A 27,746-nucleotide genomic window follows, 5' to 3' on the forward strand; every position below is an offset into this window, starting at 1 on the left:
AAGTTCTGTTAGCTGAATTGGCTTTTGTTTTGCACAGTGTGTAGAATCCAGCTCGAGTAAAAGAATGTAATGCAGCTTCCTGTGCCTTTCGGTTTTGATTTTTTCTTTTTTTATTTAAAAAAGTCTGTTTTTTTTTAAAGGTATAAATGGTCGCTACATTACTAATGGTTGCAGTTGCAGGTGTTTTAATCCAGACAAAAACCTAAAGATGAACAACAAAAATTAGCTTAATGTTAGCCTAATCTCCCTGCTATCAATTAAAATGTTTAATTGAGTTAATTGCAGGATAAAATTAATTACATTTTAATCAAAAGCCATATATCGACAAAATAAGCAACATTTTTAGTCAAAAACAAAGATGTTTATTGTTTTTGATCTGTTGTTCAGGTTATTGGTCATCAGGTTATATGTTACGTTTTTCTAGAAAATTCAAGAGATTTCAAAATTTGCGTTTTCTTGCAATTTTGACTTTTGGAGATGAGAAATTTACTTGTTTTTTCTGGAAAAGGTTTTGGTTGAAATTAAATTTTTAAAATTTTTCTATTTATATTAGTGTTAATACGCCGTCATGGCTTTTGCATGCCTTCATTGGTTTAGAAAAAAAAACTCTGGGGAGGTTAAATATAAATGCACACCACACTTTTCAGATTCTTTAAAAATATTTTTTGTTTCCTTCTATATTATTACTTATGTTAGTCTGTCACATTAAATCTCAGTGCAAAGTCAAAGACTGACCTCTGGCAGTTTCTCTCCTCTCTCCAGAACGTCCTGTAGGTGGCGCCCCCTTTCGCTGTGACACTGCATCTCGCTACACAACAGTTCGCCCAGGGTGACGCGGCGCAGGCCGAACCGCTCCTCCAGCCGTTCGCACTGCAGAGCCTTCCCCGAACCCGGCCCGCCTGAGACACAGACGGAGATCAGTCAATACCCTCAGCAGCCGCGGGGAACGACCCGCAGCGCAGACAGGATGTAGTGGAGGAAATTGGAAGGTGAGAGAAGAGCGTGGAGGAGGCAGTAAGAGGATGAGGATGGTGAGTGAGTGAGCTCGGTTTGTGTTTGGGCACTTACGTTTTATTTTAGGAGTGAAAACACAGAGGGAATAACAATACAGAAGCAACATAATGGGGGAAAACAAATAATTATCAGTATGTCTAACAAAACATACCTGTCTAAAATGGCAAAATTATCTATTTATTTTGCTGTAATTAAGTAAAAAGTCTAACCAACTTGTATATTTGCAATGATCACATGTTGTTTAAACCCAGAGTTACATTTACTCGGTTAATCTTTTGGCAAAAATGTACTTTACGAAGTATTTTTTCTGTGCTGTAGTTACTTTTACTTGAGTAATTTTATTATGAAGTATCGCTACTCTTAGTTGAGTAAAATGTCTGGATTCTATACCCAGTGAATGAAAATCAAACATGTTTTAATCAAAAATTCACCAGACACACACACGCAGTTTTTATTAAAGTTTCGTAAGGGTTTTTTTATTGAAAGAAACTGATTTGGAAAAATTTCTTCTGCCTCATTTTGTAATTATTTATATAAATTATTTAAATTTTGATATGTAAAATACCAACATTTCCACTTAACTTTGTACTTTAGTCTAATTGTGTAATTTTTAAAAATCTTTAATAATTGATATTTTTGATCAGTTACTCAGTGACTGATTGAGTAGACTTTTTACCAAATACCAAGTCCATTTCGCACACCGATACGGTCCAGCACTGACCTCCAAATCCAAAATGGCTGCCCTGCATAATACAAGGTGTTGAAAGCTACTGTGAAAAAGTTATTCTCACTTGTGTCAGCTTTAATTTTCATGGATTCATGGTTCACAACATTATTATGAATATTAAATAACCTGCATGTCTTGAATGACCAGAAGCCTTCAGTTTGCAGCTGGTCAGATGTGGCATATTTTGCATTTTACCATCTTAACTTCTAGTTTTAAACACATCTTTCCCGCTCAGATGGATCTCACCATCCTCTCAGCGCCTGAATTTATATGGAGCTCATATTTTACAGATTACAAAACCAAGGAGGAAAACAAAGACGGCGACATTTACATACAAATACGCACAATAAGCCGTTTCCATTTGCTAATTGCATTCTAGTTTGGGTTTAAGGTCAGAGGAAACCCCTGCAGGCTGATTTTAACGCTTGCAGGTGAAAGGCAGAAGCTTGGTGATTTATCAAAAGCAGCCTGGAGCCAAGTAATAAAAGCTGGTGCTTTATATTCATCGATATCCTCCTGGAGTTCGACTGTCACTGCTCTCTGCTCACATGCAGAAACAAAACGTCCTCGCCTCCGTTTCCTCAGAGAGAGCAGACCGACGTAAGCTCGCCTCAGAGGCCCAAAGGAAACGAGAGATTATAGATTTATCTTGCACTTTTATCAAAAAGCACCGATTGAACGTTTTAACAGCTAGCAGGATGCATTTAGACTGGATAAAAGCAGTTAATTTATATTCTTTATACAATGTTGAGCACCCAGAGGAAATGGATGGGTTACAGCTTAAAAATAAATTCTTTTCCAATTTTAATCTCTCTTTTCTTTGGCTCTTTTTAAAAAAGAAATAAAAATATATATATTTAAGTAGCTTTCTTTTCAATTTTCTGACAGCTGTGAGTTATTATTGGAGAAAAACTTCAGAAAAAAGGAAGTAAGCTTAAAATAAAATTACTGATTGAGCCTCAAACATGCTTCAAAACTAGAAACCAGATTACACTAGATTATTTGTATAATTTTGACATCATAATAATAATTTGAGAAAATCCACCAGAAAAATCAAACCACTGCATCCAGATATTACATGTAACATTTATATGATAAAAAAAAATTGTATTTCCTGCAGTCGATAATTTTATGTACCAATTTGAAATTTAAAAAATATACCAAAATTAATACTTATTTCATGTGACTGAGGTCAAACTGCTGTGTTCACAGCAAGATAGACTATAAAAAGAAGCTGGAGGAAGAGATAAATGGGAATAAACGATGTAAATAAAATCTAAGAAATAAGTGGCAACAATTTATCCAGAAGTTAAAATAAATGAACCATTATAACAAAGTAAATGTCACATCCAAAAATTAGAATAACTAGAAAAACTAAAAATATGATAAAGTTTAACAATAACATTACCGAAATCACTATTATTCCTGTTTTATCAGATTTATACAGTTCGGTTTCTACTTAGAGGTAGAAACTAACAGAGTTGCAAATTTTTAAAGCATTTTTTCCAGTCCGAAGCATTTTATGTTGACTTTGATGTGAGTTTTTAGGTTTACAAAAGCTACAGTAAAAGGGGGGGAACAAAAGAAAGCGATTGCATCAATTCTGCTAAAATCGACTCTGTTCTGCAAAAAACTGATTGACTTTCAGCAAAAAAATCCAGTTATGAAAGACCAAAACTTGCAAATGTACTTTTTTTCCCAGATTTATTTCATCCAGCATCTATTTTCTCAGATTTGATGAACTGACAGTGACAGGAAATAAATGAGAGGGGGGAAGAAGAGTCGTGTTACACGAGGCAAGGAAGGTGGAAAAATGAAGAAAAATCACAGATCTAATTCAGTTTCCTAATTCTGCTCTGTTGCGTAATCATTTCCTTCATGTTTTAGTGGCTAATATTTAAACCTAAATGATAAATGGGTAGAAGCAGAGACAGGCTGATTGCCACCACTAATTAAGATGCCTCAGTTGTTCACACAGGGGCTGATCATTGGCAGTGAATACACACACACACGCCCACTCACACACACACCCCCACCCCCACACGCTCACACACATGTTTGCGCAGCTATCTTTGCGGGGACTTTCCATTGACTTCCATTCATTTGTACAGCCTAAACCTTACCGTTTCCCTAACCCTATCCATTATATATCTAACCCTAACCAAAACTCAATTCACACCTTAGTCCTAAATCTGACCCCTGACCCTGAACAGCATTTCCAATTGTGGGGACCAGGATTCGGTCCCCACAAGGAGCAGTGTGTCCCCACAACGTAGTACCTGCCAGGAAAATGGTCCCCACAAGGTATTAGAAACAAACACTCACACACACATACACACACACTGAAGGAGGAGAGACGACCGCCTTCTTCATCTTTATTAAATTTACATTTATTAATATTTTTGTTGGTGTAAAAGTAAATTTTCTTTAATGTTTGTGCTGTCGGCTTTAATCTGTAATAAACAGATTTAGTTTCCGATTCCCTCAGGTGTAAAACACTTTTATTCTGAGGGAAAGTTTCAAAATCATGACCCCTCTACAGTATATCCCTTTTTTGTTTTTGTTTCTTCAGTTTTTATTAATATTCACCCATAATCTAATCAGGTAAATATGTTGCTTAATGAAAACGGAAATAAGCTATTAAACTCCAAAAAATAGTCAAACTGGAGTCAGTTTGACATCTTTTAGCAAGATTTCATGATTATTGGGAGGCGAGTAAAACCCTGATTAGTTGTCGATTTTCTGATCTTTATCTGCTTTAAATTATATTTAAATTAACCCCAAAAATGCAAAATGCACCACTGATTCCACAATGTCATTGCTTAAACTAAAATAAAGTCAAAAATTGGGAAATTTTGTGGAAAACTACAGATTTTAAAGCTTACAGGATTCATTTTATCAGCAATTAGTTATTTTCAGTATGACTTAATTTTTTCTCTCGGGGTTTGTACACTTCTTCCATTTCAAAATGAGAAAAATCTAAAAATTTGAGTCTGAAAAAGTATCATTTTTTCTGTTTTGAATATTTAAGTTGAAGAAATGTAACTTGACAAAACTTTCAGATTTATATACATATCTATTTAGTTTATTTTTTTGGCTTGGATCATCTCCATTTCAGAATCTGTTACAAGTAAAAACAAATAGGGGCTAAATATAGTTTATTTAAAGTAAAGTTTGTGATCGTTGTGTTTTTGTTTCTACATGATAAAAATCAGTGTTTTTGTTCTGTTTACTGATATCTAAATAAGACCTTAAGATGTAATTCATTAATTAATTCATTCATTTTTAGGCGAATCTTAATTTCGCCTAAAAATGGTGAATTTACTCTTGAGCTTTTTCATGTTTCATGCAGGAATTAAAAAACCAAAATATTGACGGTTAAAATGTTTATCGTTTTGACAAATATACTAATATATGAAAAGTGTAGTTTTTTTTTCAGAAATGTTGTAGCTTGATGTTCAAGAAGATTGAAATAAAATAAACTCAGTTTTCTATATTTAGTCAGGGAATGCTAGACTTTGACTATACCTTTGGACCAACTCCATTATTTTCTGTTGTGGCTCTTCAGTGTGGATGTATGACTGAGTGAAGAAGATGTAAAATTAGTTTATTGCTTTAAACAGTTTGCGAACAGAAGCACAAATAGTGTAAACCAACAAAAAGGAAAATGGCTGTAAATACCTGCTACTACAATAAAAATACTTTTGGTTTTCTCCCAGCTGTCATGTTGCACAATCCTGCAATATATTTTAAATTAAATGCTTACGGAATACCATCTGATATATTTTTTCTTTTCTTATTGTAGTTTTCCAACAACTTGCAGGATTTAATTTCTTTGTATATCCTGCGTTGGTTCGGAGAAAACCGAAAACATTCACCATCAACTTTTAGATTTTTAATTTACCCAAAATCTACTGATCTTATTTAACTTGAGCAATTTTTGTTTTAAAGAAATTGAATCAGTTGCTGCAAGGTCAGTGTTACAATATTCAGAACATTAATCGGTCCATCTTCTACTTTAAATTTAGTTTTACCAAACTTTCCACTCAACATAATCAAACTTGTTCAGTGTAAGTGGTTTTTTTATGCCACAGTTTGTGATTTTAATCACTTTTGATAAACCTACAATAGGATTAAACAATTTTAACTTCTTACATTTATAATCTGTGGTTGATTCATCAATTAATCCTTTAAATCCTAACAAGATCAAAGTATTTCTGTGGAAAATAGGACTGATAACACAGAGGATTCTGCTTGCAAATTGCATCTTTTCACATGACAAAATATTTCCCAGCAGCAGGGATTTCACTCTTTAAATGTAAGGCAATTAAGGGAATAAAATGGTAATTTCTTTGCAGACAGAGGAGACTATAATGAGAGGAATGAAAGCAAGAGCAGCAGACAGGATAAGAGACAGAAATGAAGAGAAATTTGCATAAAATCCTTATAATTTCACATTAGTATTTTCTCAAAAGCCATAATCTCTCCTTTTACTATATAAAAAACTTTTCCACCAGCTGGAAGTATGTGAGCAAAATTTAAATGGAAGAAAACTTTATGCACAACTTTTAATGGAAAGCAGCTCTTTTTATTTCTTCTTGGCACTACTGTTTTTTTATTGTTGGAGAGGAAATGGGCAGAGAAAGTCTAAAAATCAAAAACTGAACCCAGAACAGCGGCGATGAGGACTGCAGCGTCTATAAACGCTCTACTGCTGCACAATTCAATCAGGAAATAACGCGTAGGTGACACTAATACCATACCATCTCAGGGTAACGAAGCGTTTTTATGTGGATCTAAAGAGTAATTCTGATTGGTCAATATCAGGTTCTTCTCTGTTCAAAGGCTTATTGATTAGTTAATTGATTTAACCTTCAGACAATGATTATTAATAATCTTGGTTAATTTATGAGCATTGCACCATGACTGGGACATGTTCTTTGTCTGAGTTGGTTTTAGGTTGTTTATGTACCAATTGGATTAAGTAGAATGTATTGAATAGAGGCGACTGTTGTTATTTTTTTAGTGGCATGAAACGATTACTGTAATCGTGATTAATCAATTACTGAACTAATCAACAACTAATTTAGTGATCAAGTAATCATTAACTGGAGTACAGAGACTCAAAAAATGCCTTTTGCTGAAAGAATAATATTCTTAGATGAGTAAATACGCCAAAATATATACAACAAAATACACATTTTGCATTTAAGATATAAAAAAACTTATGTCTTTAAATCTGTTCTATCCAGAACTTCTCAAGTATCATAGTTCTTGCTCCTGTAAAAAAGATCTTATTAAACACTTTTTGCTCTACAATTTTTAGTTAATCCAAAAACAATAATCAACAGATCAGCTCTACACTATATAGATGTTAAAAGCAGAAAGGGCTGAGATTTTCACGTTGTTGATAGAAGTATTTCTTAGATGCAGATGCATAATAATGCTGTTAGTGTCCTAATCTAGTGTGTTTGACAGACATTTTATTAATAAATCTCTTCTTTAAGCTAATGATGCTACACACTGTTTTTGCTCTCTAACATTAACTGTGTTTCCATTGACCATAAAATTGCCCAAATTGAAATTACAAAAATAAATTTGCTTTATGGAAACGTGGCAATTTCTAAAAAATCCTCACGTTTTATGATAGAAAATTTTTGTTTTTTTTCCAGCTGTAGCAGAACGAATGTATTTTTGCAAAACTGCAATAGAAACTTTCTTTTCGCATCACATGATCAACATGTTGATGTTGCTATTGGCGATAACGAGATGAAGGCTAGCACTATGGCTGAATTATGAATGTCTCATGTTTACATGCATCGCTGCCATGATTTTAATGACTTGCAGCGAGAACAAGCTTACTCTCGTGTGATTTTAATTTCATTTCCTATTTAATGGAAACATTGCAGTTGTGAAAAAGCTTTTTTTCCCCCAACATTAGCAGATTATAAACAAAGATTTGCACACATTTGTAATGGAAAAGCAGCTACTGTTCAACAGATTGTTAATTTTTGTTCAAAGCTTGATCACTGCTTAGTTTTTAATTAAGTTAGATTTTATTTAACAGCTTTTAGACCATTTATAGTCAATATTTTTTATAGCAATGAATATTAGTTTTAGAACTATTTTGATTCTGCTTTTCTAGAATAACAGTTTAATAGCATGTAAGTATCTGTTTATTTTATTTTTCTACAAATTATTTAATGAACTGTTTTCTTTAAGTGTCCAGCCTTGATTGGGTGTTGGTAAAAAAACATCAGAATTTGTCAGTTAATAAGCATCCATGTGAGGAATTGGTGTCGCACTGGAGTGTTTCAACCCCTTTTCACAAAAACTAACAAGCTAAATCCTTTCTGATCTTAATTAACGGCAGTTTGTCTGAATATTTCAGAAGCTGATGCAAAGCCAGACAGGAAAAGCTTTTCCTTTGCAGCAGCAGATAATTGGAGGGAAATGTCAGCATGGGCATCGAGGAAGAGTCGCCCAGCAGACTCGGATGTGTCTCTGAGCAGTTTTTAAAACGGTTAATGAGTGGATGACCACTTCTGCTAACATTTTCCTCATTTTATGACTATTTGTGGTCATGCAGAAAGTATGATGAGAAATACAGCACATACGTTTCTCCTGCTCAGTCTATTTTCTTTATTTAAAGCTTTTGCATTCAGTAAACTGCCCTTCCTGGTTACTAAATCACTCGGTAATATAAGCCAACTGGACTTTATTGGTTCCGTTTTTGAAAAGAAACTACTGAGAAAGGAAGTCATTTGGAAAATAAACTCCTTTTAATTATCTCAAATTGATTAGAAACGACTATATTCCAAGACTACTGCCCCTCTAATCTGGTTATATGTCTGAATTTTAGTGTAATGTCCTTTCGCCTAGTGGTGATTGTCGAACATCTTGATTTAACCGACTTGGAATAAATTATTTAGACTCTTAAGTCTATCTGTCTGATATTGGAAACTCCCTCCACCTCTGAAGTTTAAGGGGAAGTCTGGCTACGTTACGGAGAAAGCTGATTTCAGTAAACTGGTATTTAGGATTTCATCATTTTCTTCATCTCGTGACTACAGGTGATGGTCTTTATAAACGTAAATTGAGAGCTTTTATTTATGGTTTATCTTGTTCTTCAACACCAAATATTAGAACAGAACCCATATTTCTCCAGATTATGGCCCCTGATTGGTTCATCAGGGGCCATAATCATCCATCCTGTTATCACTTCACTGCAAAAACACAAAATCTTACCAAGTATTTTTGATTTACTTTCTAGTGCAAATATCTTAGTTTGTCTTATTTCAAGTTTGCTAACTTGCAAGTAACTTTTTGGCAAGCTATAGCAGATTGTTTTAAGCCGCTAATTCTTTAATCTTGATTGAAAAGTTCCAGTTCCACCGGCAGATTATTTAACTTATAAGATATTTTTTCAATAAGTTATTTTATCTACCAATAGAACAAGAACTTTTTCACAAATATTAAGGAATTATCGACTTAGAAGGTTTGGAAATATGCATTTCCAAACTAACGAAGCATCAAAATAATACCTGTCATTTGCTCAAATAAAAAACTTTAACCTAATGTATGGCTTAACTAAGCCTGGTCTGGAGCAGGCAGATATCTGGCTTAATCCGCTCTCCTGGTTTTGTGAAACTCCTCTCGTGTTTGCTCTTGTTTACAAAAGATGACACTGGATGAGCTGCAGAACAGATGACCGCTGCACAGATTTATATTTTTCATATCTCACTAAAATAAATGTGGTCTTGACGGTGATGTGGAGCATCTCAATCTGAAAGGACCAAAAGATAAAAATGTTTCTATTCTCACCAAGAGAGACAATAAATGTCTCACCAAGGTAAAGTTGTTTCTGTCATGAAGAAAGTCATTTATGGAACAGACAAAATGCACTTTTACTCGAATAAGTTTTTATATTAGAGCTATTATATAGTTTATTATTGTTTCTCTTGCATTAAATCCCTAATTTCAAGGTGCTGTACGGACAAACAATTGTGCACTTATGCAAACATAAATAAAGTGCAGTAAAAAATAGAAAAATATACTGGAGAATACAAATTTAGACACTAAAATAAAAAGGTAGGACCCACTAATGGACTGCAGGATGTCTAGGTGTCCTGAGTAGTCTGTGATTCTGTGTGAAAGTTTGAATAATGTTGGTTGTGTTTGCGGGGAGGAATATGTTTAGTGGTTATTTGCAGCCCAGGGCAGAATCTGCTGTTGGTAAATGTGATGAAGCTCCATCCAGTGGACAGCCAGTCAGACAGGTGATGGGTGGGATATGAAAGGTCTCCTGGGAGGACTCTGTGTTTTCCTGAGGCTACAGGAAATGGATATGACATCCAGAGAGGGGAGAGGGCATCTTATGGTGTATTTATATATATATTGGACAATATTTCTCAAAAGCTTTTGCATCCCACATGGGGACAGTATGTCAGCAAACTCTCCTCAGAGGAATGATGGCGTTTCTTGACTAGATTGCTTTTTACCAAGGTGTTAAGAGATTGAACAAGATGTGAGTAATCAGGAAGACGGAAACTGTTTCCATTTGTTCTTTTATGAGAAGACGGTTGTGGCCTCGTCTGATATTCCTGAAATCCACATTCTTTTGTCACTCCTGACCCTCCATACATTACATCCTTTCTATAATCATATAAGGCGTTGGTTTACGAGTGTTTTAAAGTTTACGTACCAATCATAAAGATGACCTTTGGTTTCTTCTTTTCTGTGCAGCGACCTGCCGAAGGGACAAAAAAAAATGTGTTCAAACATTTGATCCAGACCAAGATATAAATCTTTGTTGCCTTTTTGATCACACTTTTTTTCTGTGACCTGAAAACCAGATTTTTATTTTAAAAGGTGACGACCTGAAAATCAAACCTGGACCGTGAACAGTTCACTTAAAAATGTCAAAGTAAGAACGAGTCACAACTCAAACACTCATTTCAGAAGAAGCACAGAAATTTTGTCCTTTTCAGTCTTTTTTTTTTTAATGCAACAATAAAAATGTCAAACTGGATATTTAAAGACTCCTTTAGATAGAAATCCCATTCAACACTTTTTATTTTTGTGCTGAATTTAAAAAAAATCCTTATAAAACTAAGATTCAGTGGAAAACAGAAATAATTTTTTTTTTTTTTTTAACCAAAAAGACAGTTTTTGTTGAAACTTGCTGATTAGATGTGCAGTTGCTTAATATTCTTAAAGTAAAGATAGTTTAAGCTCATACTTTCACCAAATGTTTAACGATATGTGAGAATAAACCGATACTAACCTGTTCAAGGAGGCATAATAACTAAGTTCTCACCTGACTTAACAGGAAAGTTAAAAAAAAAGTTACAATAAGCAATAAATCAATTAAAAATGAGATTAATAATTTCCATGTGGACAGCAGTCGTCAAAGAGTTGCTCCCCTTTAAAATGCAGCAAAAATTTGTCACCCAGTACAAAGCAGTTAGTTTGCACTACCTGCCACTTTTGCCTGTTTTCCCTGTCAAAGGTTAATGGTAAATATTTTTTGTGAGTAATTTTGGTCACAGAGACTTTATAATACATTTTACTTACTATTGCTTTGTTTGTTTATTTTGGATATTTAAAATATTTTCCAGTGCCAGTGTTAAATGTTCTTTAGAAATTAGTGTCTTTATATTTGAGAGAGTGTACTTGCATTAATGTTTTTATTGAAAACGGTCTCAAATGGATATTATAGTTTATCGCAATAATTTCTGGAACAATGTGTCATGCAGGAAATTTTTTTTTGTGACAGCCGTAAAGGTATTTTAATTTAAACTTTTATGAGCATGAATAATAAAACTGACCAATATTAAAGCCTCGCTGCATGACATTCGTGCAGATCTTTAAGTATCATGAATGCAGAGTTTGTTTTCAAGGCCGTCTGCTGGAGATGAGCGGAGATCGGACCTGAATCTACTGACTGGCCTCCCCAGATATTAGCCGGTCAATACTGTTGATGCAGAGCGACAAACCCAAACTCACTCTGGCCGTAGAGGGAAGTTTATTCATGCATCTGGTCAATAATGCTAATAATGCTGCGACACTTTTGGCATTTCCAGATAAAAGGCTGTTTCTAATTAAATCAGCAGCTGGGACAGAAAGTATGGCGTAGAAGTTATTTTTTCTTGCTCATTTTTAATTAGTATATCTAGTAAACTTACTTTCTGTGGCTCCTTCAGCATACTCCTCCTCTTCATCGGCCTGGAGAAAGAGAGATGCTAAGATGTTAACTGTTGTGTTTTAATCTGATTATTTTTTTTTTTTTTTTAGAAATTCAGTCAGCTTTGAAATAATTCACAAGTTGCCACAAGTTTAAATATTGTTTATTGTGTCCAACGTCAAATGTGAATTGTTTTATTCATCTTCATTATGGTTATTTACTTCTTTTTTTAGTTTGCATGGAGAAACTCTTGTTGGTTTACTTGACAACCCAGAACAAGTGCTAAACTAAGCAGCAGTTTAGCACTTTGTTTTATTTGATGAAATTAGATTACATGTTCAAATTTCATGAGTTAAATGTCTGTAGAGCATAGTTTTGGTCAGGCTGAATAAAAAAATATGTTTTTATTCTTTTAAGTACATTTTCTAGTCCTCATATCCAGATTTTTTTTACAAGGGTGTTTATTTTTTTTGCTTTAAAAGAAGCAAATTGAAACCTACTATTTAGCATTTCCATTAGTTTTTATTTGCTGTGCTACCATGTCAAACAGTCGAAGCAGCAACTATTTAAAAAAGGAAATCAAAACCTACCAAACTGTGACTTGTGTCCCATTGCACTGCATATAAATATGAATTTATTCATATTTATTTCTCACTGATAAACAATCTTCTTGGTCTCAGCAGTTGAAGAACCTTGATGACAAATGTTGCATTTGCAGAAACAAAGATATTTAATTAATAATTTAAGGCTCTCCATGAAAAACTGTTTACAAAATTCGACAAACCTGGGAATTAGAGTTGAGTTTTTGGCTGGCAATCAATGTGAACCACATCAAAAACACTGAGTCATTTCTATTCAGTTGAATAAAAATAAAAGAAGAAATGCATCCAAAGTAGTGGGTTAATGTAGCAGTGAGTCTGTTGGCATTTTAAACAGTGCAGATTGTGCAACGCATTCAGAAAAATCTGAAACAAACAACTATTGTCTTCCCTCCTAACAATCCAGCGTGAGCTTTCATCACCTCCTGCTTTTCTTTCACGTCCCACTGAAATGCGTTTGGATCTGCAAAGTCCTCTCTTATCGTCTAAAGAATGGCTTTCATTATGCACTGAATGCTCAGTAAGGTGACTGTCTGGCAGCTACGTGCAGAAAGAAACGCATAACTGCTAAATGTGTTCTCATTCCAGTCCGAGGCGGCTCCAGACAATAAGTTTTGTGCTTTTTTTGTCAAAGCAAAATCAAAGCGAGCAGCACGGCAAACATAATAGATCTTTTGATGTGATGCTTCATGAAGCGGCCGTATGAGTTTTAATTCGATTCGATCCGCCGTTCTAACACAACTCCCAGAAGATTTATCAGCATTTCTGTAAACAGGAGGTAATTAAAAACCGCTCTCACATCACGAATGACTCAGGTTGCTCCGACACCTACAGTGTTTTCATCTAACTGGGTCCTCCAACAGCGATACTCATTTTATTAGGGCGAAAGTTAATAGTTGTTTGACGTTTAGAAATCGAATCCATGAGATGAGATCAGGGTGAAGTAATTAACAATGTTACACACAAGACTTTTTAAATGTTTTGGAAGTTAAATATGTAAATGTTAAATAATTTCTTGTAACTGGGCAAATCTGTACTCCTTGTTGCAATAAAACTGCAACTTTGTGTATTTTTTTTCTGCTTCTGTTTGCTTTTCACTGGATAAATATTGGAGATAAATCCCAAAAGCACAATTACAGAGATAGGAAGCACTATCTGACATCCTCTAACTGCTGCTAATGGCTAATGGATGAATGTGAGAAAATAAATTGCATCATAAAAATGAAACTTTGGTCAAGCAACAAATGCAAAGCAAATATGACAGTAGAGCTCTTTTCAGATTTATTCTGCATGTATAAAGTGGTGGAGGAGAAAAATGGACAAGAGTTTATCAGGAAGAGAACAGAATATTGCAAATAAAACTGGATATCCTTTCCTTTATGATTTTAAACAAGACAAATTTAATATTCAGGATTACAAATAAGAGCATTGCAATACCAGTGGCTCTCCAGTAGGTGGTGACGATGTCAACATTAAAGACAAAAATACCAAAAGAATTCTGAGCAGATGAAAAAAATGACGACCTCCTTAAACAGAAAATGTAATCAAGATGCACATTTGTCAAGTTTTAACGTCTCACAAACAATGTTTAGGTTAAGAGGGAAATCAACATATTTACACCAACATGTTCAGCTAGTCGTGGATCTTCTTAACAACCGCAATGATGAGTGTCAGGGTATTCTATTGATTATTCTGATGATTAATTGAGTAATTGAATAAAGATTTTATAAAATAAAGTATTGGTAAATTCTACCATAAGAGCAGTATTACTACTGCAGTATTACTACTGCTCTTATCACCTGTGGATTTATCAATCCGCAGGTGATAAATCAAGTTTTTATCACCTGCGGATTTTAGCAAAAGTTAAATCTTATTTTGGTTTTAAGGACTTTGAAGGACTTATCCATGCCTTCATTACATCTCGTTTGGATTATTGCAATTCATTATATAGAGGCCTGGATAAATCACAGATGCAGCGACTTCAAATCATCCAGAACGCAGCAGCACGACTTCTTACAGGAACCAGGAAGCGTGACCATATAAGGCCCATACTGGCCTCTTTACACTGGCTGCCTGTTTTTTATCGAATAGATTTTAAGATTCTTTTATTAACTTATAAAGTTTTAAATGGATTAGATCCCCCTTATCTTCGGGACCTTTTAAAATTTCAGTCTGTGTCCAGAACCCTACGTTCAAATAATCAGCTTTTACTGACAGTTCCTCGGACCCGACTTAAGAGGAAAGGAGATCGGGCTTTTTCTGTTGTTGGTCCTCTTCTATGGAACAATCTTCCTTTCCAAATTAGATCTGCCCACAGCCTGGATCATTTTAAATAGCTTCTTAAAACTCATTTTTATTCCTTAGCATTTAATTAAACTAGTGTTTTGATACTCTGTTTTTATTTATTTGTGTTATTGTCATTCTTGTACAGCACTTTGGTGCAGTTTTATGCCTGTTTTTAAAGTGCTATATAAATAAATTTGACATTGACATTACTAACATTGGGACAAATTTTTACATTTGTGCATCAATATAATTACTTTTCTGTAGTTTATGACCCTGTAACAATAATAGCTCACTTTTTAAATAAGCAAAAATTACACAAAAATCTGAAAATATATTCAATTTAATAATAAAGCAGGAGGCTCACAGACACTTCTGAAGAATGCATACTACAGTTTTAGTTTCTGTATTCATCAGTCAGTGTAACAGATGAACTCTCACCTTATCCAGCTATTTACAGCTTTTATGTTCATGTGAACGACTGGATTTGGTTCCTTCGTCACACAGAAACATCTACCAGCTCTGTACCGCCACGATGCGCTCCGCCACCCAGTTGTTGCAGTCGGGATAATGATTAATTTATTTTCCAGTTCGTCCGAAAAGCTACACTTTCGTTAATGATCAACTACTACAGCACAGCCGCCTGCAGTGTTCAGTTTATCCGCTCACCTGTATAAACACACCAGCCGTTCACTTCCGGCCACCAGGCAGCAGCTCCGGCAAGAGAAAGGATTCCTACTCCAGGCATCGTGTTACTTATTTTAAGGATGCTTACTGTTTCCCCGAAAAACGATATACAGTAAACATTGTCATCAATTAATTAAATAATTGATAATCGAACTTAAAAATTGGACGTTCCTCATTCGAAGAATCGCTACATTATGCTGCTAGCACTTAGCTTTCGTCAACAACTCATAGGCGGAAGTGAGAGCATTGGACAACAAAATTACCCGACTGCAACAAGGTGTGCTAATTAATAAAACGCAATTTAGGAAAGCCTTGAGGCAGGTAATTTTCCTTGAGGAATTTTAATAATCAAGGTACTCTAATCATTCGAGGAATAGTTGCAGCCCTAATATGAAGCCTGCTGATGTCTGGTAACCCAATTGAGAAGTCTGGGTTTGGAATTGCTACCAAAACACTTCAGCTCAACTCTGTGGCTTTGGGATGAATTGCAGCGGAGTCTGCAAGTCAGGTCTTCCCATCCAACATCAGTGTCTGACCTCAGAAATGGACTTATGGAAGAATTGGGGAATTTTTCCCATAAAAACACTCCTGAATATTATAGACAGGCTTCATAGAGGAGATGTTGTTGGGTCAGCGTTATAATAAAGCCCTTCAGTAAAAAACGGGATGTCAAAGTTCATGAGCGTGAATACTTCTGGTGTTATTTGTTTTTATTGTGGTATAATAAAACCAAAGTCAGGGCTTTGACTGCAGAGGTGATTACAACATTTGGATGCCTGTTACTGTGAAGCCCAAGCATAGCTGGAGTTTGGGGATCAGTGGAGCCTCTCGGGTAAAAGCGAAGCCCAGCGCTGTTATTGGTGATAAATAAAAGGTGCCAGTGTGGAGGAGTGGGTGCCAGTAACAAGCCAGCTTGTCATGTGGGTACACCAACTGGTGTGATGACTCAGAGGCAGAAACACATGCACGGCACACAGCTCTCCCACGCGATGGGTATAAAATATTCATGCACGAACGCCAAAACCGTCAGTAAGATGCACTGATCAGTTCATTTCTAGGGATACAGTAGAGACGATGCACTCAGGCTTACACAAATATCCAAAAATAACTCCCTCTGTTATAGATATTTACTCCTTTTATTCACTTGGCATTTATTGGATTCTGATTTTGTGCGTTAAACCCATTTTCTGTTGTGCATGTTAACATAAATCTTTAGTTGTTTATAAATTTAATTTCATGATACACCAGACAGTCTGTTAGACTTGGTTTGATTGAGGACCAAACTTGCAACATTTGTTATATTTCCAGCTGCTGTGGTTCACTTTCACACTGCACTGAGTCAAACAAACCAAATTAATCAAATCCTGTTCCCCTCCTCGCCTGTGGTGGCACTGCACTAGGAACTACCAAAGGAAATGACATAAAAACCTCTGAAGAAGACAATAATGTGAACAAACTTGGTGAACAAGCATCATCCTCCAACCGCTTCCTGTCGTCGTCTTCATCTTTTTCTGTCAATAGTAACATCCTCTTGTTGATCACGTGTCTCACATGACGTGGAAAAAATGTTTTTTTTTATATATATCATGACTTGATGTCATGATATATATATTTTTTACCTGCTCCAGTCCTCTACAGTAGAAGGAAGGTCTGGATGTTCCTGAGTTGATTTTTCGTCTGTTGACCATATTGGATTTAACAAAAATTTTCTTGCGCTTGCAGTGAATGGCCAGTAGTTGGCAGTGTGTTGTATGATGCACTAGTGTCCACTTTGGTGGTCTGTGTGCATTTATAACATAAAAATCCACAAGAAACACAAGAAAATGGGTTTTAGATGGCTGTCCACTGCAGCGACCGCTAAGCATGAGAGGCATAAAGTCCTTTTCTTCTTTTTTTTTTTTTAAGAGAAAAACAATTGTTGGTTTGGAACAAGGAGAAACTGCAGAGAGACTAAAAGAATTATGTTTTCCACCCGGTCTGATGGCTTTGAACCTATTTTTCAAAAGGAGTTGGAATTATGATTTAATCAAGGTGAAAGAAAACAGTGAAGAAACCTTTCCTTTGCTTTTAAAACTGTAGAGTTAAAAGAAAATTATTTGAACTCTGGAGAGTTTTCCAAATCCTCCTGCTCTAAAGGATTGCTGTTACGAAGCGACCCACCGTTCTGGATTTTCCAGACATGAAAGAAGATGCTTCTGTGTAGCGGATGCAGTTTTTTTATTTTTTATTTTTGCTCATTAATCGCCTCATGAGGCTGAGCAGTGACAGGAAACAGCCGCTGGCAGAAAGCAGAGCTGCAGCTGCTCAGCTTGGATGTGATGCTGACAGAAACTCTGGCTGCGAACTCGCTGGCGCTTCAGCTTTGGGTCCATTTGTGAATGAAACCTTGGTGTTAATGATGCGGTGTAGCCGCTGCTTCATTAGCCAAGGGAAGACCGAACCTTTTGGGATCTATTCTCTAATGAGATATGACACAAATACAGTCGCTTCAGCACAGACGCAACCCTGCAGCTTCCCCGAAAACATGAATAAAAATATGACACCAGCTATAAACTGTGCCACAGCCTTTGTTTAAGGCAAGGCTGGCAAACTAGTTTCCCCTCTGTGTTACGTAAAAGTTGTTTTGATGAAAAATTAGGTCAGAAAGAGTCTCACTACTTTAATTATTATTCACTGCGACTGCAGAATAGGTATAAAGGAAATAAAAGCTAATTTAATTTGTCTAGCAGAATCTTAAAGATGCAAAAGCATGCAGACATCTTGAAATGTTTTTGTTTTTTTCAGGTTGTGTTTCGTTTATGATTTTTATGTGACAGACTTTCATAAGGCAGCTCATAATTGTGAAGTAAAAGAAAAAACTGCATGTTTTCTTTTCAGTCCATCAGAAAAAGGAGCATAGCTGGAGAGGGGAAATTTTAAAAATAAATTCTCCGATTTGTTTTATACCACTTCAGATTTCTGATTTCTTGTTTTCTCTGATGTTCTTTTCTAAAAAAGAATTTAGAAAGACAGAAAATATTGACAAAAAGTGGCTGTGAGTTGCACGATGGAGTATGAGGGCCAGGATATGATAACTATTGTTTAATTATGAGAATATAATCATAATATTTGCAAAATAAAGGAGCAATATTATCAGAAAAACATCTTAAAATGAGGAGAAAAGTAATTTTAACGAAAAAAAGCTAACAGATCAAGATGTGACGTGGCCACATTGGTCCATGTCGTTCTCTTTAAAATAGACATTGTTGTTTGTGCAAAGGTTTCAAAGTCCCGCTATTCATAATAATTTGATGCTGATCTGTTAATATATGAAGTATTTCCTTATAAACCAATACCAAAGTATAACTTAAGATTCTCAACCTTTCTAATTCAAATTAGAAAGGTTTTTCTGTAACATTTCTCATAAAATTACTACTTAATGTTTCTAATATTACCCCTGTATTCTTGTAATATTATGACATTATTCTCGCAATAAAAACAAAGAAAGAAATTGTAGCCTGGCTCTAATGTTCAAAGTCCAAATAAGTAGAAGGTGTCAAACAAGATGGTGGCGCTTGGTGCACTGACATCACTTTGAACTAAAGAAACCCAAGGAATGCATTGGTAAAAAAAACAACCTGATTCTCCAAAAAGTTAAACATTCAAAAACCAAAAATTTGGTTAATTGGTAAAAATCTTTACTTAGATGCTGGTCGAGACCCGAAGAAGAACTGACATACTAAAGTATGAATACTTTAGCATGTCAGCCTTGGCGCCGCTCTTTCATTAGGAATTAATCAGAGCAGGTGGATAGTTTGGGAATAATTGAAAAAAACTTCCTAGAAATTGGACAGCACACGTCAAAACCTCCTGCTGCAATCCTCTTTGAGCAGCACGATTACTCAACCCATCTCCTCTTCACATCAGACGCTGCAAATACAGGGCGACGGGGCGTTGCTGCGTCTTTGTTCCACTTCGCAGGATGCACCGCGTCCCCCTTCGGCGTGGCGAGAGGTTGTGCAGGACATGGCCGTCTTCAGTGAGTCGTTCTCGCTTGGTTTGCTTGCACGCCGCTCACCCTCCAGCCTCTCTGCGTTTCACCTCTGCATGGATTAATGACTTACAGTATGAATAGAGCGGCCTCTGCCCAGGCTTTGAACGTGTCTGAATAATGAGTGGATGACATCATTTGGTCATTGATCAGCCTCATTCAAAGGTCAACGTATTCTGGCTCCACAAAGAGCGTCAGCCGGTTGTGAAGCCCTGAGAGAGGAGGGACAGTCAGGACTCGGGTAAGGAAGCTCTGCGATCAACTTAAAGACAAAACGTCAGACTGCTTGGTTTGGTTTTCCTGTAAAAGTGGAGCAGATTCAGGGTTTATTTCACCTCATGTAGCCACTTCATGCAGATGAATGAGCAGGCTCTTAAAGGACTCTCATTAAACTCCAGATCATAGTTCCCCCTATTGAGCAGGTGAAATAATGACTATGAAGGGCTTTCTGAGCATTTCCTGTAGATTGAATGTGTTTCAAAGTCAAAATACCCCTGAGAGATGCTAAAAATGTTTAAACTTACAATTAATTGTCGATTAATGGTTTATTAGACAGAAATAAGTTCAATTCGATTAACTTATAAGGTCCGCTTATACCTTCTTCGTTGTAGTTTGGCCGCCGTACAGCAGAGGGCGTCGCTGGTCATTTTTAAGCGGCGATAGCGGGGTGTCACATAACAGGGAAGAGAGTCCGGTTTGGGGTGAAAAATTCACTTTTTTGGTTTCGTTTCAAAATGTAAACACTCGACAAGCTCCTTAACTTTGACGGAGGAACTTCAGCTGATGGGCCGGAGTACCTTAGAGCGGTTATTAATTAATTTAGTTCATGGAATGACGTGTTAATATTCCTTCAACAGCAATACAACAATAAGTGCTCAAAAGATGTATGTAAGGCTAGCATTACCTTAATATATTTTTACTCAAGTAAAAGTAGCCGTCCAAGAAATTACTCAAGTAAGAGTAAAAAGGTATTTGGTACAAAGCTACTCAAGTATTGAGTAGCTGATCAAATCATTAATCATTTGATATTTAAAAATTACATAATTTGTATTTCAAGTATAAAATGACAATAATTCATATAAGTAACAAAAATGATCAGGCAAAATAAAATTTTTCAAATCCGTTTCTTTCAATGTAAAGCATATTAAAGTTTAATAAAAACTGCAGGTGTGCGTCTGGTGAATTTTAGTTTAAAACCTGTTTGTTTTTAATTCAGTGGGTAGAAAATTCAGAAATTTTACTTAAGAGTAGCAAAACTCCATAATAAAATTACTCAAGTAAAACTAAAAATACTCCTAAAAGTAAAATTTTTCAATAAAGTTACTCAAATAAAAGTAATTAAGTAAATGTAACCAGTTACTAATAAACTGGCAACAAGACAATGCTACTGTTTGAAAGCTTCTCTGTTCATGGGAAATTAAGTCTTTTACTTTTCTATTCAGCAACTTAAGATGTTCCTGTCTTGTTATATTTTATAAATATGTGTAAGTTTAACAATGTGAGAACCACAATTTTATCTGTATGCAGTCTGTACTTAATGCCACTGACACAAAATAATGTTTTTTTATTCAACATATTGTGAAAAATGTAGGTCTTTATGTTATAGAAAGACATCTGTCCCTCTTTATACAAGACAAAAATGGCCGCTTATCAATAACTTTCACCCCCTGACACTCATATTTTCCTTTATATATTATCTCTCAGTCTTCTTACCTAACTCAGGACTTGGTAGAATCGGCCGCGGTTTTTTGTATTTGGGTTTTCTTGGGCTGCGTTCTTCCCGACAGTTGCAGTCGAGCGTCGTCTGACTGGATTTGAACTGCCAGTGAACTCCTCCTCTGCAGATGTTCGCTGAGTTTTAAGCCTGTGTTTTGCCAGATGGATTCAGGTCACTGATGTGTTGAAAGGTGAACGTCGGTCACCTCCATCCGGAGATGTTTTTGTCTATTTCCGGCTACATTCATCCATTCCTTCACTTCCTATCAGGGTTTTTTTTGGGTCCCTGCTGCTAAGAGCTTCAGGAGTTTGATGCTGTCACAGTAAGAAGAGAGCGCAACAAAACATTTTACTGGGAGGTCATCAAAACAAGCATTAATATCTTATAGATGGAGAGTGATCTAAAAAAAAATAAACCGGGTGCCCGCTTCTGAAGAACTAAAAAAGGGGAATAACCATAAATAAGTATATAAAGGTCTTAATGTGAGCAAAAAAAGAACCAATTTCAGCTACATGCTATCAAGCTTAGTTTGTCGGCCCCCAAAATGAGACATCTGTGATAAATTAGCATAATCAGAGACAGAGAAACATATACAACATTATATAAAATTTAAACACATAAATTTTATGAAAGCCCTTTATAAGTTTTTCACTGTCACCTCTTCTTTTAAGAGCAGGCACAAATGCCAAAAAGTGAACTCCGGTCCGCCTAAAAACCTCGGTCTCAGTTTGGTTGAAAGTGAACTCTGGTGCAGCATGAATGCTAAACTTAATAGAGAGGGCTCCAAAAGCAGGAGGTGGACTGCAGGGCATTCTGGGTAAAAACAACCTAAACAAATGAGCTAGATAGTCTACCACTAGTGGGAGAAATGGCTTATAGTCTTGTACCAAAGACAAAAATGAAATGCTAAAAACGGTAAAATACGATGGTAATCTATTTTTGATTACATTTTGTGAAGAAGGAAGTTGCACTCATGTCTTCTTCAAAGGTTTTTGTGTTGTTTGCTTCAGTTCGTGGTGCAGCGCCACCACAGGCGAGGAGGGGAACAGGTTTTCAAATAGTTTGACAGTGCAGTGTGAAAGCAAAAATGTAACAAATGTTGCAACCTTGGTCCCCGATCAAACCAAGAAAAACTCCCTTAAAGGTACACAGTTAGTATTTGGGGCAAACGGATGTTTTTCACTAACAGCTCCCTGATCTGAAATCATTAAATTGAAGACATGGAGAGAAAAACAGGAGGCACAGAGAGTGTGTATACGTGAAAAAAAGCCTGCCTGGTTAGAAAACAGCCTTAGAGAATCAAAAGTGGAAAAGGGCTCAGAAAGATGTTTTGAGTCGTTTAGTTGGATGAGAGATCAGACAGAGGTTGGAGTTGTTGCTCCACCGACAGCAGCTCCAGATTGTGTGGAGGAATGGAGCTGATTTGAAACGCTGCCAAACGTTGCACAACAATGCCTGCTATCTCAGGACATTTGCAGCGCTGAATCATCTGGCCTTTGAGACGAGCTCACCGACACCTTTTTATTTTTTAAAGCTGCTTTGAAGCTGTCGCTCATGTTTGAAACCAAGGAGGAAGCGAGGAGAAAAGAAGAGCGCCGGATGTGGAAATCAAAGTTTATCTGGTTGGTGATCTTCATTTAAAATGCAATCAAAGAGAAATATTTAAATATTAATAAGTGAGGTTAAAAAGGCTAAAGAGGAACCTTCTGGATTTGGATAAACATAAGAACACTACAGGATTTTCTACACTTTTATCTTTATGGAGTTTTTGTGAAGTTTTTATGAGTTAAAGGTAAAAGCTTCAAAAATAAGTTCTACCAACTTTTGGTCTAGTTTCTAGATATCTTAGTACACTTGAATTAAGACAAAACTAACTTACAAGCGAGTTTTCAGCAATTTATAAACGCTTGTTTTAAGTAAATAATTCCTTAATATTGATGAAAAAGTACCAGTTTTGTTAGCAAATTATTTCACTTATAGCAAGACTTTTTCCCAAGTTATAAATCAAATTATCTGCCAGTGGAACTAGTACTTTTTCATCGATATCAATGTATTATTTGCTTAAAACAAGCTCCTGTTTCTTGCTGAAAAGTTACTTGTGTATAAGTGTTTCTCTTTTCAAGTATACGAAGATACCTGTCCTAGAAACTAGACCAAAATACTTGGTAAGGTTTTGTTTTTGCAGTGCAGTTTGAATAATTACTGCATTTATCAGCGCATGTCTTCATGCACAGCGCTGGGAAATCATCTCACCTGATTTTCTTTGTGGGTTTCCTCTGCCAGGCTGCCGATTTCCCCCAGCAGATTGAGATCCAGTTCGCTTGGACCTGAACACAGACAAACCCAGTCGTTAACTCATAACCGGATCACTGTAACAGCTTGGTATTTTAGGAACAGAGAGAAAAAAGTACACCCCCTTTCAATCAGTTTAATGTATCAGGACATAATAAAATGTTCTGCTATTTACTAGGTTAAATAAATAATTTAAATTCACTTTAATGTGTAAAAAAAACATAATACACACACTCTTCAGATGAGAAAAGATGTGCATGAAGAAGTAAGTACACCCCTCCTGTTTCAATAAAATTTAAGATCTGATAAACTTTATTTACTAGCAGCTACTTGCTCTTATTTATTAAGAATTTTACAGCATAGCCTGGCAAGGTTATGTCTAAGTAAACACAAAATTAGTGGAACAATTGTCTTTCAAACAGATGAGGTAAAGCAGATTACCAAAAACTCAAACTAACTGTAAAGCACGGTGTTGGTGGGGTGATGATGTAGGCCTAATTTACAGCTTTTCTGTAAACAAATGAGTCAAACATAAGGCCGTCTATTCGACAGCTGAAAACAGGACACAGCAGTGAATCTACAGAACGGTGAAATATGGAGGTGGCAGAATCATGCTCTGGGGTTTCTTTAATTAACATAGTACCAATGTTTTTGTCAAATTATGAAGTTTTTACTAAATGCCACTCAGTTTTGACCCAAAACCTGCTTGAAAACTAAAGATGTTTATTTTTCTGCATCACTGTGAGGTGAAACACAAATCAGCAAAAATGTCTTCACTGCACAAAAATCCAAAACATAATCCAACAGAAATCTGTGGACAACATTTGTTGCCACAATCTGATTCATTTAAGGAACATTTTCAATGTTGAAGGGAGTAAATACAACATACAAGTCTGGAAAAAATTGAGACCACTTAAAATGACCAGCTTATCTGATTTTACTTTTTATAGGTATAGTTTTGAGTAAAATGAACATTGTTCTTTTATGCTATGAACTACTGACAACATGTCTCTGAAATCCCAAGCAAAGATTGTGCTTTTATTTGCAGAAAATGAGAAATTATCATAATAATGAAAAAGAAGCAGTGCTTTCAGATCTTAAATAATAAAACAAGTTAATATTAATTTAGAAACAATACTAATGTTTTAACTCAGGAAAAGTTAAGAAATCAATATTTGTTGGAATAACCAGGAGGTTTTCAACGGGGTTCAGTGCAGCGGCTCTTCATTTTTACCAGAGCTGTATGTGGGATGGGGATAAGCTGAAGTGATGACATATTCACATTCCCTCTGCAAAATCCTTTCCTTTTCTTTTCATGATTTAAAACATCTAGAATCCAAAAACATGAATCATTTTCATTTTATCCGGACCTGCCTTTTCGAGCTGTAGAAACCTTGTGAGGCTGTGACAGCTGAATGAGAAACAACATCTGGAGGCAGTAGAGCGTAAATCAATCATAGCTTCCACCTGTTTTAAGAACTCCTGAACCTGTCTGCCTCCAACTTTTTCTCAGAGCCGGAGCTTCGTTATCCTAATTGGCTTCAGTTGATAGTCTGTTTTCTGAGACACACCTACTGAGACCCGCATGGGATCAGAAACATTCAGCGTCAGGTAGAAACTAGTTACATTTACACAATTACATTAGAAAAATTTACTTTTAGGAGTATTTTCCTACATTGCACTTTTTAGTTTTATTTGTGTGATTTTATTATGAAGTATCGCTACTTCTGTATTCAGTTAAATTTTCTGGATTTTCTACCCACTGAATGAAAAACAAACATGTTTTTACCAAAAATCCACCAAACACACACACACACACACCCACACCCACCCCCCCCCCCACACACACACACACACCTGCAGTTTTGGTTAAAGATTCATAAGTTTTTAATTGAAAGAAACTGATTTGGAAAAAAATTCTTTTGCCGGATTTTTTTTATTTAATTTTTTTTTACTTGTATGAATTATTATCATTTTGGTCCTTAAACTAATTTGATCAGTTACTCAGTTCTTGAGTAGACTTTTTACTTGATACTTTTTTACTCTTACTTGAGTAAAATATGTTGAAGTAGTGTTACTCTTACTTTAGTACAATTTTTGGGTACTCTACCCACCTCATAATTTACTTCCACAAAACAAAGAGGAAAGAAATAAGGAATTTTATTGGCTCTAGTGGCCTTTATTTAGTTAATTGACAGGAAAGTAGGTAATGAGAGAAGACATGGGGCAAAGGTCGAAAGGCCGGGACTCGAACCTGTGACAGCCACGTCGAGGACGTATATATATATGTGTATATACACCCTTACACACACACACACACTGGAACTGGAAGACTTTTTAAATATCCAAATTAAATAAATAAAGCAACAAATAAAATGTATTTTGAAGTCTTTGCAAACAAAATTGTCCTTCAGAAAAAGGGCCAGTTGAAACCAAAGCACCAGACTGAAGATTTTTATCATCCAATGTTTGGTAGAAACAAAGAAAAAAACAGAAACGATAAATCATGCCAATGGAATACATTGAGTTTGTTTCAATTTATCATGCGATTAACTGATTTATTGATTATTGTGACAGGTCTTGGTATGCATCTCTTTGAGCTACTGAGACAAATTGCTGCACCTTAGAAACCCAGACAGCTGCTCTGGTTTCTAATTGGCAGAAATTCATCATCTGTGAATTTAGTAAAACTTCTCCGCCTGCAGTCTAACATTTCAAATTTATTCAAGATGCAGCTTCAGATATTCAGACGAAAACTAAGCCAGAAACGTTTTCCCTTTTGGTTTTTGATGTATAATAATAATAAAGAGCTTTGTGATGCAGTGAAGTAAGGAGTCAGCAGCCTGTCAGGGTTCATCTGGCTCCGTCAGTGTGGAGACGTCTCTCCTTTTACCGGGTGGTGTCAGGTGGCGGGGGCTCGTCAGCGCCACCTCGGCCCAGAACTCCTGCTGCTGCTGCCATAATCAGAGAGGACAACGGCCTTATTTCTTCTGGGAAACTGCTATGAAAATACTACAGGACGATTTGTCCTTTTAGAGTCTATTTTAATATTTGGTCATCAACTCATCATTGAAACATGTGAAGCTGATTCTCATTCTCCCTGAATTTAAGCTTATCATGCTGCACAATATTCCACTTCTTTATTTTTACTTCTGCATCCCTACTGCGAGCGTTTTAATCTTCAACATGAAGCCAAACGAAACTAAACGCTAAATTTCTTATTGTTTTTAGCAAACATCCAAACCTGCAAGCTTTGGCGTCGCTGGCAGACGGCGGCTAATTACCTCCCGCCTGAGGTGGAAATCTGCTTTTAACGAGGCATTTTTAATTTGCGGAGAGTAACCTGTTTGTTTTGAAGACATAACAAAATGAGGTGAAGATATTTGGAAACAACCAGAGAAAAATTAAAGCCCAAGATCAAACAAAATTGTCAAATATTCAGCATAAATTACCAAAAACGTATAAACTTACAAAGCTTTGACATAATCAAAGCTTTGCTGTTGCAATTCTGCTATTATTAATATTATTGTGAGTATTTAATGAAGTTGTCCATTATTACTGGATTAATTTAACATGTTAAAAATGATTGATGCTTGATTATAATGGCATGTAAATATGAATTCATTATACCAGTTATAGATATGGATAAAAATGTAATCAAGTTAACAGTAATTTATTGGATGAAGGTGAAAAAAGGGTGGATATAAAAATAAGTTTATACTTCTACCCTCTCCTTTGAACATGTAAATATACTTTACTGTTGTTTTTCTGGCTTTTAAACTTATTGTCTCGGTATGTAACATTATTCTTTTATTACACTACATTTAGTAAAGTAGTGTAGAGTCAACGCTCAGCTTCAGTTATTACAACTAAAAACCAACGTTCTACTGCAAATAATGTAATAGACTTGAAATAAGACAAAACTAACTATCAAGTAACTTTTCAGCAAGATATGAGAGCTTGTTTTAAATCAATAATTTCTTAATCTTGATGAAAATGTTCTGGCTAAGTGAAATAATCTGCCAGTGGAACTAGTTTTTCATCAATAGTAACAATTTATTGACTTACTACTAACTTCTCAGCAAGAAGTGGGAGCTTCTAAGTTAGTTTCTGTCTTATTTCAAGTGTACGAAGTTATCTGCACTAGAAACTTAACCAAAAATATCTGCTAAGATTTTTTTTAAGTGCGCTCGTTTGAAACACTGAGATAC

At 35.7% G+C, this 27,746-nt stretch overlaps 1 protein-coding gene across 1 annotated transcript in view; it reads right to left on the bottom strand.

Moving 5' to 3' along the window:
* ak5 (adenylate kinase 5) overlaps positions 1 to 27,746 on the bottom strand; it is a 103,083-nt gene that overhangs the window by 13,805 nt on the left and 61,532 nt on the right. The window contains exons 8-11 of the mRNA XM_032564968.1: positions 23,497 to 23,570; positions 11,929 to 11,968; positions 10,446 to 10,490; positions 736 to 899 (exon numbers count right to left, since the gene is read on the bottom strand). Of these exons, the coding sequence (XP_032420859.1) occupies positions 736 to 899; positions 10,446 to 10,490; positions 11,929 to 11,968; positions 23,497 to 23,570 (323 nt within the window). The remainder of the gene's footprint in view (positions 1 to 735; positions 900 to 10,445; positions 10,491 to 11,928; positions 11,969 to 23,496; positions 23,571 to 27,746) is intronic.

The sequence above is a fragment of the Xiphophorus hellerii genome, chromosome 6 (genome assembly GCF_003331165.1).
Source record: "Xiphophorus hellerii strain 12219 chromosome 6, Xiphophorus_hellerii-4.1, whole genome shotgun sequence".
Lineage (NCBI taxonomy): Eukaryota > Metazoa > Chordata > Actinopteri > Cyprinodontiformes > Poeciliidae > Xiphophorus > Xiphophorus hellerii.